The sequence below is a fragment of the Lycium barbarum genome, chromosome 9 (genome assembly GCF_019175385.1).
Source record: "Lycium barbarum isolate Lr01 chromosome 9, ASM1917538v2, whole genome shotgun sequence".
Taxonomy (NCBI): Eukaryota; Viridiplantae; Streptophyta; class Magnoliopsida; order Solanales; family Solanaceae; genus Lycium; species Lycium barbarum.
The window spans coordinates 14,164,197-14,179,348 of record NC_083345.1 but is presented as its reverse complement, the minus strand read 5'-3'; the positions used below and the strand labels follow the sequence as shown (position 1 = coordinate 14,179,348).

Here is a 15,152-nt window from a genome sequence, read left to right as displayed (position 1 = left end):
GAAAAAGTATTGGGGAGAGGTGCTGAGACAGGACATGGCGCAGGTTCAGCTTACCGAGAACATGACCCTAGATAGGAGGTTTTGGAGGACTCAGATTAGGGTAGAAGGCTAGTAGGTAGTCGTTGTTTCAATCTATAGTCTATTGCCCTTTGTTTCTTGCTACTATATATAGTTTCTTGTACTTCGATTATCTTATTTATCTGTGGTAGCTACTGTTCCCTTTTTTTTTCAGACTGCTTTATTCTGACTTATTCGCTTTCTTTAGTTTCATTTGCATTCTGCTTTGAACTGTTTGTGCTTATCTAACCTTTCTCGTTGTGATTTCTCTTGAGCCGGGGTCTTTCGGAAACAGCCTCCCTGTCTTCCGAGATAGGGGTATGGTCTGCATACACTTTACCCTCCCCAGACCTCACATTGTGGGATTTCACTGGGTATGTTGTTGTTGTAGTAATTAATACTTAGTAACCGTACTTATTTTAGCATGACTTAGTACTTTTAGATTATGATCATTTTTTACATGCCTTATAAATTAGTTGTATTTATTGTAGCATGACTTAGTACTTTTAGATTATGATAATTTTATTTTATGCAATTTCATTAATTTTTTTCGTTGAATATTTTAGTACAATGTCATCTCTCATCACGTTTTGTGTTATTTTCTTAATAAATATCTTAATTAGATCGTTGTATCTTACTAGGACTAAATAAATATTTGAAGTATAAGTTATATGTTTTGTATGAAGACTTTACCGGAAAAAACCCGAAAAACCCGAGCAACCCGAAAAAACCGAGAAAATCCGAGGTTGAAAAACACGACTTTTGTTGGTTTGGTTTGATTTATAGATTTAAAAACCCGATGCAATTGGTTTGGTTTGGTCTTTAAAAACCCAAACCAACCCGATCCATGTACACCCCTAAACATAGTAATGAAATAGCTAGTTTTAGTGACGGCCAATGGGATTTGAGTTGAATTTGGTGGAAATTATTGAGCATTTTCAGATGTGACCACACCACTGTAATTGTTTTGTTTTTGGAGGAACCTTTTGAGACCCACCTCCATGTGAACTTCTATCAATTTGTCACGTGATTGATTTTTTAGAAAAATTTCCCCATCTCAATGATGATATATTCGAGGACTAAGTTCATTTAATTGTTCTTTTGGGATTTGTTCTAATTTAATTTTCGCAGAATTAGATTTTGAAAAACTGAACTTCTTAAAATGTTTCGACAACCTTTTGAGGAATTCTATTTTTGTAGCATTTGTGCTTGGTGTTGTTAGAACTTATATGTTTGGTTTATTTCAGTTTCATAAAAAGTAGTATTTTAGAATACAAACTCTGCCTTAAAAACAAAGACAACGCCTTTTCTACTTTCAAAACATTTCCAAGGCATTCTAAATTCAAACGGGGTCTGGCCATAACTTCACTAACCTTTGGCGGTGAACTGCCAAAAGGAAATTGTCGCAAATTCAACTGTTTACGTTATTTGTGCATTTGTTAAGCAAGAAGGGGATTGAAAAGTAGTCAATTTTTTAAAATAATAAATTCCCCCAAATTAAGCCTAGAAACTTTCTTAAAAATTGAGGAAGATGTTATGAGATATTAGCATATTATGATGAATAACCATAACTCCTAAATAAGTAATTCTCACTAGTCCATAACTCCTAAATAAGGAACAGTCACTATCCTTTTCCATGATGTTGATAGTCCCTACTACTCACCATTATGGTTGTAACTCTCACACCTCCATATCCTCTCCTGTGATCTTCCCCCATGATCCCAATGGTTAATGTCATGTTTAAGATCGACAATCAACTTGTAACACTCAACTTATTTATAAATACAGGTATAATATGATTACACACTTGGAAGAAATAAAAAAGTCTCTTCTCTTCCTCTCTACATTATTTTGTCTACAAATTATGTTGTATTGTTCTCATTTAATAAAAGAAGATGGGTTCTTTTTATTTCAAGATTTTCCTATACTTCCGAGTTCTTTTCGCCATCCCAACCTCTTCGCCCCTACACTAGAAATAAACTGCTTGTACTGTTGCAAATAAATACTTTTCCTTTTGGTCAAACACCTCAAAACTCCAAAACAAAAAACAAACAAAAAAAAGTGTTTTACGAAGAAAAAAGTGTGCTTTGAACTTTCCAAAAACGTGGCCAAACATGCTACTTCATCCGTTCCAAAAAGATTATCTTATTTTCCTTATTAATTTATTTCAAAAAAGATTGACACATTTCTATTTTTGAAAACCAATTTAACTTTATGAGATGATTTACAGCCAAACAAATATCTAAAGCTTGTTTTGGACCACACATTTTAAAAATCTTCCTTTATTTTCTTAAACTCCGAGTCAAGTCAAACTAAGATAATCTTTTTGGGACGGACGGAGTACTAAATCAGGGTACCTGCGTACTCACTCATTGTGACTAGTACACTAACTGAGTCGACCCATGCCTTTTTCTTTCGGACAAATGCATGCAGAAAATGTTTTTTCCTTCTCCTTTACAATGCTATGTTTCCTCAAAAATACATCCTTGACAAACTTTCTTGACATCCAGATAAAGTGACAAGCAAATTCAAAGAGTACTTTTTATCGAACTTGAAGTTAGTAGGTATTAAGCTTATCATACCAAAAGTAGGAATTTCCAACACAGCAGAGCGGTCAATGGTGAACATAGTTCAGTAGTACCTTTTAGCTAAGATATGATCACGAAATACCAAAGTTGGTCGATCAACAGCAAATCAGAACAACAATTTTTCAATGGGCATTTGAGACTTAGAGGATCATCCAGCACAACAAGATCGGCTTGGTAGATAATAGGCCCGTCTCTCTATCTTTCTACACTTACATACCAGGTTTCTGTTTGCAACATGGTTCGAACTCGTGATGTGTGTCTTCCCCACATATCACACACTGCCCTCTTACCACTTGGGTCATGGATCAAGATCTATCTCACCCTTAAACCAGTTCCTAATCCATTAAACTTTTTTCTGTGAAGAGTGACGAATGGACATCACAACTCATATGTTTAGTCATTCAATATTAGCATTTGTATTTACATTTGTTCTCTCCTATTTTTTCTCGAAAGCTGCAGCGATTCTTAGCCAGATTCAGGATGCGCACAGCAAGCAAGAATTCAATTAGACTTCATCTCAATATCAGTATTGTCTTTTGTATCTGGTTCATCGCCAGGAAGAAGACCAAGTAGGGGCAAAGGCAATAGAGAGCTGAGATTGCAGAGAACTATCAGAAAAGCCAAGTTGTCAAACCTGTCCTTGGTGACACCAAATACCTGGGTTAGACCTGCACCAATTAGGCCTCCAAGGACACTCCCACCATTGGATATGGACATAAGGGTTGCGAAGAGAGTTGCTTCCATTCCTCGTGGACATATTCTTGCAGCTAGTACCAGAACAGGCATGAAAGATGCCTGAAATAGGTAACAAATCAGATAATGCTGATAAAGGCATTGCCAGAATACTCTAGATCTATATTAGAAAATAAAGATTTATTGATTCAATTTCAGTTTTACATTTATACTAAAAAAATAAAGCAGGGGCAGCTTAGACCCAAAATGGAACTTAAGGAAATGAACTTGCAAAGCATTTGCGAAGTTTACCCTTTGATATCCTCTCACAGATTATGTGAATTGCCCTAAAAAGTAGCTTGCAAAACTAAAGAAAACAGCCACATTTCTTCCTCTCCTCTATCAGATAAGCAATATCATCAAATAGCATTCTGGATGCAAATTTCCAAGTTTACCGTTGCTATCTTCTTACAATTCGCATATGAAGTGCCTCATGAAGGTCATATCACCAAAATTCAAACAGAACACCCATTTTCCTCCCCATTACTCTTATCAGATAACCATTCTCCTAAATGCCTGAAAATCTATTGTTAAACAGTTTTAGTGTTCTATAAAAAACCATACACCATCTTTATTTGTTCTCTCACATTTATCAAGCATGTAGTCTGGTTACGGATATGGAGAAAACGCCTCCTTCGTACTTCAACTTTGGTTTTGAGAATTCTATAAATCATTACTTTTACCATTCATCTTTGAGTCCGGCTAGGTACATGAAATTGATACTTCTCGTATGAATTAAATGTTTCACAGAGCAAGTGACACAAAATTACTCTGTTCTTTTTCATTCAGATTTCTGTTTGATACTTTGGTTTGAGTTTCAACTATGTTCTTTGGTAGTTCGCATTGGTTTACATTTCAAATAAAAGACTTAGAAACAAACGTAAAGAAAGATTCAAACAAATATAAAAGCTCGATAAAATTTAACACAATATCACGCATCCGGAAGCTTTCTTCAAAGTATGGGTTCGGAGAATTTGTTGGCTGCGGTTTTAACAGTACTTCCAACTTTACATTTTTTATTCGTTTCTCTCCCTCTTTTTTTGAACTTCAAAAGTTACCATAAATAATTTTAGCATAGAAACATTAGAATAACTTCTCAAGTTCTCAAGTATTGAAGTAAAAAAAGGGTAAAATATACTGGTGCCATTTGTTTCAAAAACAGGTGGAATCTTTTTTTTGGTTTTGCAGAAAATGAAAAAAGAAAAAGGTGTGTTTGCCAATACACCACTTGGAGAGGAGCCCTCTTTTGCCTGCAAAAACTGAAAAAGCTCTTTAAAATTGTTTCAACCAAAAAGAAGAAAGTTCTTCATTCAAGCAAAAACTGAATAACTACTTCCAAGGTGTTTGGCAGTTTATAGTTTTTCAGTTTCTCATACGGTGTTTGGTTGATTTTTTTTTTTCAAAAAACAAATGAAAAGAAAAAATTCCACCTGTTTTGGTTGAAATTTTCAAAAAACAAATGGAAAGGAAAAAAGCTAACACCTTTGGAAACAAAAACCAGGGTACACGAGGAGATGGTAAAAATTTGTGCCTTTGAAAACTTCAGCTATTCCCTCAAGATACAGTTTTGTGCAGAGGTATCATAATCTTTTTTAGGTAACTTCAATTCAACCGCCCACAAATGCATTCTACTTTGAAAAGGTTTATCCTAACACAACCTAAACAAGAAGACAAAATACACAATGAAGACTAATGTTATATGAAAGCTCGAGGAAACAACATACATGTGAAGAATCTAAGCATCCAAAGAGAATGGGTGAAGTAGAACCAAAACCTTTATCAACCCCTTCAAACTATATCCTATGTGGGAGACCATATGCTATACCCCGTATCTTAGAACTAAGGTTAGACTCGTATCGTTAGAGTTTTAGTGGAAAAACTGAAGGTTTGAACGTTTTGCGAACATGGTTGATAGGCCTAATTCGGGCAGCCGTAACTCCTTGATTAGTTGGGAATTTGGGAAAGTACCCAAATGAAAGTTGTAGTACATAGAAATACCTTTCTGACGATATAAAGACCAGGCCAATCAGAGATCGGAACAGGAAGATATGATCGTCTTAAGATGGCTAATAGTAAGGCGCTTAAAATTTGATAGAATCGGCTAAGTTTTCGATACGTCTTCCTTCCAGCCCAATTTCATGAAAATCCGTTGAGAATTTGAGAAAACTTAAAACATGAAAGTTGTAGCCCTTTGAAATACCTTTCCAACGGTATATTGTGGAGCCCAAACAGAGCTCTGTATGAGAAGTTATGCCCATTTTACCAAACATTGCGCAGAACCGACACAGGCCGCCCGTGAAGGAGCGTGAGGGCGTGTGCGATGGCCCCGCGTCGCGGGCTGAACGCACAAAAACACCCTCTGTGACCAGGGACCTGCAGAGGGTCCCGCGTTGGACGTGCGACGCGGGCCCAACGCGGGCCCAACGCGGATGGGTCAGGTTTCTGGTCAAAACCTCATATTTTCGCGTTTTTCTTATATTTAAGCTTGGGGTTTATTTCCCTAACACCCCTAATCACGAAATATCATCCTAAGGCAGGAGAGAACAAGTCCCAAGCCACAAGAACCCCCCAAGGTATGTTTTATCATGATTCTAGGTTGAATTCAAGTCCCAAATCCCTTTCTAACATGAGTAAACCCTTCTAATCAATAGAGTTGTGATTGGAACATTATTGTTGGATGTGGAAACCGTAGAATTCGAATTCAAGAGGATTGAACTTTAAAAAGGTAATGCTCTACTCTCTAATCATTCATAGTAGTGAATTGATGAGTTCTTGGGAGAATAGTAGATGAGTTTAGTAAAGAGAATTACACGAACTATAATAGGGTTTTGGATTGTTGACTTGAGATTGTTGTAATCATATGGGTGATGGAGAATGATGTTATTTACACCAAATTGAGATTGTAGAATCACCTAGAAGTAATAGAATGGGAATTGGGTGAAGGAAACACCATTAATGAAGGTTGTGGAGCTTTATGCCCACCGAGTGTTTGATAAAATGCTTAAATGACCAAAGCATGAATATTTGCGCTAATATAGAATCCCTTGGACTTGTATTGCTATAGATTAAAATTGAAAGGGTTGACGAACGTCGTATTACACTCAAAAAGCAGGAAGTTAAGGTATGTGAGACTAACTCTCTACGTTTGGGGATGTTAATGATTCTCCCTACGCCACGTTCTTTTACAACGTTACTAATTGCCTCAGAAATATAGTTAAGTTTAGTTCCTTGAATAGTTGTAGAACTTCTATTCTCTAGTTTCGTAATTCGTTCATGACTTTCATTCCGAATGTTGTGAGCTCAGTACGTGATCAATATAGACTTGTGTTTGATACCCATGAGTCTCAGTCTGGAATATACTCAGCATGTTTATAAATAATAAAGCTTCAGGTCTCATAATCAGTTCACGAATACATGCCTCAGTATAGTAATGTTCAGTATTCCAGAGTTATGCATTATAGTATGATCTTCAGTTCCTGAATACAAATTGTTGAATATTGAATACCTAAAAATGGGCACAAGGTCACAGATTTTGCATGCTCATACTTAGGCACAAGGCCACAGATTTAGCATGCTCATACTTAGGCACAAGGCCACAGATTATGTATGCACATATATATTGGGCTAAGGCCACATACTATGATTTTCAGTTAAACAGGTGATTCTCCATTCAAAACAGGGAGTATTCATATCTTTACTCCTTTTGTTCATTTCAGTTATCAACTATTAGATATCAGTGTCAGTTTCAACTTCAGCACTCATTACATGTTTATTGATTTGAGGCTACCCTTTCCCCGAGCACCCCACTTACAGTTCTTTCTTTCAGTTGCTTTACATACCAGTGCAATTCAAATGTACTACATCCCCTTTTATTGCCCAGGGGCCTGCATTTCACGATGCAGGTAACGATTTACAGGTTGACGATTCAGAGCGCTAGGATTATCATACCAGCTATTTGGTGAGCTCCAGTTCCTTCAGGGCGTTATCACACTTTACACTCTTTTCAGTATTTCTAATCAGTCAGGTATGCCTAGGGCCATGACCCAGTAAACAGTCAGACTTTGTTATGCTTAGAGGCTTTATAGACTATAGTTGCAGTCAGTCAGATATTTAGTAGGCTTTTGTGCTAGCCTTGTCGGCTACTTATTCAGACTTTCGGGCTTATTCAGTATTTCCGCATTTATGATATTTCAGACAGACTCTTAGTAGATCAGCATGTTAGTATTATTTCCATTTAGTATGTTTTGATGTCACATGTTGATTCAGCCAGCCAGTTGGTTCGCTCGGTCACATGCAGTCAGGCACCGAGTGTCGTGTTACGCCCAGGCCATAGTTCGGGGCGCGACACCATATATCTCATACATAGCGTGATTTTGTGTCCAAAGTAAACTTAATGTGGATTTATGGGGCTGAGAAGTTGAACACCAAAGCCTTAAGGTAATAATAGAGTTGCCAAGACCTTTATAAATCCCTTCAGATGCCCTGTTATACTTGAGACTGTATAATTCAACAATAGAGATATAGTTTCTACAAAATAGAACTTTAAAGAAGAGGTGTTTTTGTACTTAGCCAATCATGCTGGCCGAAGAAAATCTCGTTATACATCACCTAGCAGTCCTACATACACAGTTTTATATTCATAGCATATGCCTGAAATTAGCATCCCAAAGAATCACATAGTTCATGTGCATGTATATTTTACAAATTTTATTTGGCTTTATGGCTGCTAATAGTTCTTAATTGAGTCCAGACCTAATTGGAATTGATTACATACTCTACATACATGGAAAATTACTCAATCACTGTCATTGTGTCCCATTTTGATTGTTCTTCATCAAAAAGAAAAATATGTACCAGTTTCTTGTAACAATGAAAGAAGCCAAAAAATCTCTAGTTCTTGTTTTTCAATAGCCAAATACATCTTTGTAGATAATAGGTTTAGTGAGTTTCTTGCAAGTTGCGAGTTAGCCTTCACATCCTTTAACAGTTTTGTGTGCCTTCGCTGCATTTTTATTTGATTAGTACTCTTTTCTTAAGTTTTGCAAATTGAAAAAAGCAAGCCTGGGCTTCAGAGTGCTTTTGCTCTATATATTACTATGCATTCACAAAGATAGGAAATAAATCAACCAGAGTGAGTGCTTTTGCTCTATATATTACTATGCATTCACAAAGATAGGAAATAAATCAACCAGAGTGCGGATCCAAAAAGGACTCTCAAGTATGGAACCCAGTATAAGAAAAAAATTACCTGACCCAGAACAGTTATGATCAAGGAATCCCCAATAGCAAACCACTCATCACTAATGCCAAACTGCCGGTTCAATCCAGTCACCAGCAGAACCTAATACAAAACCAGCATACTTGGATTTAAATCAAGACTGCCATGACCCAAAACAGAAGAAAAATCATAAAACTGACGTAGAAAAAGATGTGTTGGGACAAGTACCTGGGTCATACCAAGAGCTGTACCAAAGAGAGTCATTACGAGGAATATCTTTCGTAAAGGAACTTTCTTTAAAAAACCATTATAAAGCCCCACACCGATAAGTGATGCAACCGAGGTGACAAGCTTAACACGGCCAAGAAATTCCGGAGTGAAACCAAGTTTGTTTGTCCTACAGTCAGAACAAACTTCTATTAGAACTAGCAACTTTCATGTATGTTTACATTAATTAAAAAATTAAACCTGAAACTGAGCATACGTGAAGTAAAACATAGCAGAATCTGACTGTGGCGTTGCCTGCCATAAGAAAATAAAGAGGGTGGGAAGTAGAACGCTAGGCTGCTTAATAGCTCCCCATAACTGGATAAAATTGTTTTTTGAGCTATCGATGAAGCCATCGCCTACAGAAACTCCCCTTGCTGGGCCTCGTACAGGTTGCTCTTTCACAAGTACAGATACTGCAGATGTTATGAGCGGAAGTAATGATGTTGCACCAAAAACAAACCTGGAGATACAAAAAATTTAGATTAACCCACCAGGACCATTAGTATTACCCACAAGACCACAATCAAATAATATATAGAAAGACTGACGAACTAACATACCTCACACCATAAGCATCCACAAGGGAGCCACTAAAGTAGGCACTCACAATTCCTCCAAATGCCGAAGAACCCCAGCACAATGACTGAAGAGATCCTGACATGCTTTGAGACTCACCGCGTGCCCTCTCAACAACCATGGAATCTACAACCTACATGGTTACTCAATTATATATGCCAGATGAATGTATCGCAAAAATAAGATACCAGCTAGAAGAAGAGGAACATTACAAACAAAGAAAGCAAAATATTAACTCAAATTCATTTGGATTTTGGCTATTGCTATGAAGAAGCGTAACAACCAAATATCAAGTCCAGTAATTCCCGAGTGACATTAATATTGTCAAAATACCAACACAAGCATCGGTTGATGACGCGGCAACTGGTTCATGGAAGTGGGCTGAGCAATAACCTGAGACCAAATAATATCATTTAAATGTTCAAGAAAGAATATACAGTTCATCCACTCTACACTATAGAACTCTTGGATTTCCATAGAAAGTCGATAGTGGTGAATGGCTCAATGGGTCAACTTGTGTGCAACTCCGACTATTGCACCAGGTATTTGCTATCTCCCACCAGCACGAGTACCGAGTAACTCTGTCTACCAAGGCTTAAGCATATAGGATGAAATCAGTGAGTGTTATTTGCCTCCACTGAGATTTGAACCTGAGGAGAACTCATGGTTCTTATGCCCTATCTTTCCTTACAAAAAAGAGTTGCCACATCATAATTTCTGCTTCATTCATCACTTTGGTTTAAAAAAACATCAGTCACCAATGTACAATAGTTCTCAGGAGAAAGTGGTGACTATAAAAGTAGACGCCAAGAACATTTGTGGAGCAATCACATGAGTTTGCAAACTCAAATATTTTTAGGAGGTGTCACTAATACTCAGAATAAAGTAGAACAGATACTTGGAGTGTTGTAAAATTCAATTGATATGGCTAGCTTGCATGCCAACTAGGTTAAGCTTAAGGGAGAGCGTTACCAAAGTCATAAGTAGGTCCTTAGACTCCTTTAATTTTGAAATTCCCAAAACCACAAAGGACAAATGCAGGTAATCTTTTGATCTCTTCTCATTTTTTCTCAGAACAAGCTATGAAAACTCAGAAATGGTAAGGATACGGCAAATGATGAGGCATAAAAACTTAGATAGTTGTCTACTCAGAGGCGTATCTAGCATTATAGGTAGGGGCTCAATTGAACACATAACTTTCAACGCGGAGCATAAAAGTAAAAAAATTACTAAAATTGTAACAGATAATGGGTTCAATGCTAAGAATCTTAAGATTGAACTCATAGAGTTTAAATCCCGGATCGCCTCTGTGTCTATATATTACTTGACATTTCTTGGACACGGCACACCCTGATACATATTTGACACACCATTGGACTCTACACAACCTTTCGGAACTTTTTAGACGTCCTATATCATGGTGGTTTGATAAGTTCTCTCAAATGAGTTCTTGAAAACTTGGAACATATTATGTTGCGACTGAGTCTCAAACCTTACCTATGGCCCTGTTGTCAAGGTTGCAACTTGCAACTAAGGACTTCCTTCAATTTTTCAAAAGGAAAAACACACATCTGCAAAGCCACGCTCATGTATAATTAACAAGAGTTTTTTATTATGCAATGAAATACCTGAACAAAAATGAGAGCATAGCGAGTACTCAACTAATATTAAAGGTCAAAACCCAAACAGATTGTCATCAACCTTCGGACCAAGTAAAGAGTATAATTAGGCAATGAACAAAACAGCACTAGTCTCAATTTATTGAAACTAACTAGGAACAAAAGGAACTTACAACATCTGAGAAAGCGACAGAAAGAGAACCAATAAGTATGGAGAAGGCAGCACTATACTTGCTATCAACGAAGGTGGCCATCAAAAACCATGAGAATGCCCCCAGAAGCCCTGAGAGTACCAAGTATGATCTCCTCCGGTATCCAAAGAGTGGGAAGGAATCGCTATACAGGAAAAGCTCATGTCATGAAATCTTTCATTAACTAGCTAGATTAATAAGGATGAAAGGAAAGCTGAGTCCAACCTGATGAAACCATACAATGGTTTTATGAGCCATGGCAATGATGAGAAACCAGATATGACAGCTGTCTAGTCATTCACATATAAATGTGTCAGTCTGTGTACAACGAAAATGGTGAGGGGAGAAGGGAGAAGAAATGTGCAAAGAGGCTTTCTTTCGAAGAAGGTGGACAATTTTTGGGATAATTACAAACTTGGAAGAATAGTCTGATTGAAACAGAAGGAATACTGAGTGTTGTGGGCTTGTGGCAGTCTAAATTCGAGAGAGAATTGTATTTCAAATGACTGAATGTAACTGTAGTCCAAATTCCAAAACAACTCATAAATTCAGTATGACAAAAGTTAGATTTCCAGATTCAGAAAAAATATATGTTTGAATTTCATGGATGATTTTGTTACACTAGCAACAAGCCAACAATTAATTACTCTACCAAGATGACATACCTCTGCAGGATCTAGGTGTAGGTCATCTTTCAAGTAAAAACTAACAGCAAGCCTAGCAAGGCCCAGGACACCTTGAACAAAATATACCATAGCAACGGCAATGTTATCTGGGGTTAGATCCACTCCAAAGAAACTGATTGAACTTAAAGAATATTTGTTCTTGTGAGGCACAGTTTTATTGGACAAGACAGAATCTTCTTTAACAGTGGTTGTCGGCTGATCTCCCTTTCCTGCCCATGATAATATTGGAGAATGTAAATATGAGTGAGACAGCCAAAAAGAACAACCATACAAACAGAATGGTAGAAAATGAGCTCACATCGTGACATAAGCCACCATATATGAGCATAAGGTGCTAAATCCATGATGAGACTCTTGAAACATTTTTCTTGCTCATTGAAAGGAGGTCATATTGAGGAACTTTTCCAAAAAGAGTCTTGGCTAAAGAGATCAAGATCTGCTAAAGTTATACTGAAAACTACACATAGTTTATACATAGTTGGCAAGTAGGCAACCCACGGAAAATGGAAACTGCTAGGTTTGGTCTAAGGTGCGCGGGTCTCTCAGCTATGATCAGATGTGGGTCTCACAGATGATTGAACATCATGAGGCATTCAACTTCTATTATACAAAGTTTTTCCTTGCGAAGCGCTCAATATGATTTGTGTCTCGTTTCAGTCTTAAGCGCGCCTTTGACAACACTACCTCATTCTTTTACGATTTGTACAAACAACAATGTAGAAATGGAGCATACTTTTAATCTATTATTATTAGTTCCAAATTTTAGAAGTTTATTTTAACTGGAACATAGGTTGCAATGACAAAAAGACTTGATGACTATTTTGCATTTGTTGCAGAGTTGTAAACGACCCGCTTGAGGCATGCAAAGTCCTAAAGCTCGGCGAAGTTCAGGCTAGGTGCTTCACGTCTCTTAACCTGCTTCAATTGCATGCTATCCAGCTCGAAACTATAGTTATGAACAACCACACATCTGATATATAGATTCTGAAGTTGCTAAATCACGGAAACTCTAACTGACTCTATTTGCTTTCAGTGATAATTTTTTTTAGAAAGAAAGCCTTGAAAGAAAAGTTAATAACTTTACATTTCTTTCATAATATAACTAAGCAAAATTAAAGAAGAAAATCGCAGTAAAGTGACAATCAAGGTAAAGTTAGTCTAATTATGATGAATCCTCCTAGTACAAACAAAATGTAGAATAGAGTCTAATGGATAAGATACCGCACACAAAAAAGTACATCCTCCGTCCCAATATAAGTGTCTTAGTTTGACTTGACACGAGTTTTAAGAGATAAATGAAGACTTTTGAATCTTGTGATCCTAAATTAAATATGTGTAATGTACTAAAATTATCTTTCAATCTTGTGGTTTTAAATCTGACATGTGAGATGTTTGAATTATCAAAAAGATGCACTCTTTTTTAAAAAGGAAAGTAAGACACTTAAATTGGGACGGAATTATAATGGATAAGAGCATTTAATCCAGCCAGTTCAAATTGAGGTTTATTTGATTGATTGAGCTAAGCAAAAATAAATTAACACAAAATGCAGTAACTAAAATAACGAAATTAATGGCGTCCACACAATTAGAACTGACAATCAAGGTAAAATTAGTCTAATTATGATGAATCCTCCGGTTCTAACAAAATATGGAAGAGATTATAATGGATAAGATACCAACCAAAAAAAAAAAGGTATAACGGTTAAGAGGTTTTAATCGAGCTTATATAGAATGGGGGTATAATTGATTGATTGACCTAATTAAGAAGAAAATTCAGACATAATTCGGGAATTAAAAGGCATAATAACTTGGCTTCAGCTGGCAAGTATGCCCTCCAACTTTGGGTGTGCACAAGTAGGCACATAAACCTGTATAAAGTTGAACGCGTAAATATGAATGCTGATGTGGCACTGATTTAACTTTGGGTGTGCACAAGTAGGCACATCAACATGTATAAAGTCGAACGCGTAAACACGAATGCTGACGTGGCACTGATGTGGCATTGAATCAGTGCCACATCAACATTCGTGTTTACGCGTTCAACTTTATACAGGTTGATGTGCCTACTTGTGTACACCCAAAGTTGGAGGGCATACTTGTCAGTTGAGGCAAAGTTTAGGGCATATTTATGCATTATGCCAAAAAACAACGAAATTAATCACGTCCACACAATTAGAATTGATAAGATATCGATCAAACAAAAATATAATGCATAAGAGGATTTAATCCACTCGGTTAGGATTGCGGTACAGTTGATCGATTGAGCTAAGTTAACACAAAATTCGGTAAATTAAAATAACGAAATTAATCACGTCTACACAAATAGAATTGATTGAGCTAAGTGGTAATTATAATGAATCCTCCTTGTTCTAACAAAACATATAATGGATAAGATGATAACAAACAAAAAAGAAAGTACTATAATGGATAAGAGTTCAGATTGAGATATAGTTGATTGACTGAGCTAGGTAAAAACAAATTTAATTTAAAATTAAATGCTTGAAATGATGAAATTAATGAGGTCCACACAATTAGAAGTTACTGAGCTACGTGGCAACTACTCACTGTTTCTAGAATCTATTAACGGTTCAGTTGGCATCTGAACTGAGACTGACATTTTGGAGTCCGGTGGTTCGAACGGCGGTTTCCGGCGAGAGGTGGCGGCGGAGATGGTGAAGGAAGGCGGTTTCCGGCGACGAAAATGAGAGAGTATTGGAGAGAAGGAGAAGAAAGGGAAAAGAGGATTAACTGAGGGTAAGATTGGGATTGAGAATGAATTGTTGGTAGTTATTATTGTAGCCATTTTGAGTTTTTTTAATTAATAATAATGAAAGTGTGCTTCGGTTCGTACAATAGGAGGTGTTTTATAAATAAGAAAGTGGATTACTATAATAAAGAACTTGTGTGTTCAAGAATGACTAGGAAGAATAAATGCAAATCTCGGAATTGCCCCCCGATTAGAATTCACAGAAAATGTGGGAAAGTAACACATGGATAGCCTATTTTGGGATCATCATTTAAATTATACTTTTAGTTTATGAAAATTTGAACTATCGGGACCAGCCTCTCTATCTCCGGGAGATACAATAAGGTCTACGTACGCTCTATCCTCTTCAAACTCCATCTGTGGAAATATATTGAGTATATTGTTATTGTAGTTTATAAAAAGTTGCAAGTTTAACCATTTTGGAACCAATTTCAGGAATATATGACTG

At 36.7% G+C, this 15,152-nt stretch overlaps 1 protein-coding gene across 2 annotated transcripts; it reads right to left on the bottom strand.

The window, feature by feature from the left end:
* Nucleotides 1-2,570: 2,570 nt before the first annotated feature.
* Nucleotides 2,571-14,893, bottom strand: LOC132608881 (folate-biopterin transporter 1, chloroplastic-like). Of its 2 annotated transcripts, none has more exons than XM_060322659.1 (9): nucleotides 14,503-14,893; nucleotides 11,917-12,146; nucleotides 11,477-11,541; nucleotides 11,234-11,396; nucleotides 9,426-9,574; nucleotides 9,080-9,325; nucleotides 8,824-8,992; nucleotides 8,626-8,718; nucleotides 2,571-3,440 (listed from the first exon to the last, which is right to left on the bottom strand). In XM_060322659.1, exons 1-9 carry the CDS (start codon nucleotides 14,738-14,740, stop codon nucleotides 3,147-3,149), a joined length of 1,647 nt encoding a protein of 548 aa, XP_060178642.1. In that variant the 5' UTR covers nucleotides 14,741-14,893; the 3' UTR covers nucleotides 2,571-3,146. The 2 variants fall into 2 exon arrangements, with proteins under 2 accessions (XP_060178642.1, XP_060178643.1); XM_060322660.1 differs by lacking the exon at nucleotides 14,503-14,893 and adding an exon at nucleotides 12,236-13,871.
* Between the last annotated feature and the right edge of the window lie 259 nt (nucleotides 14,894-15,152).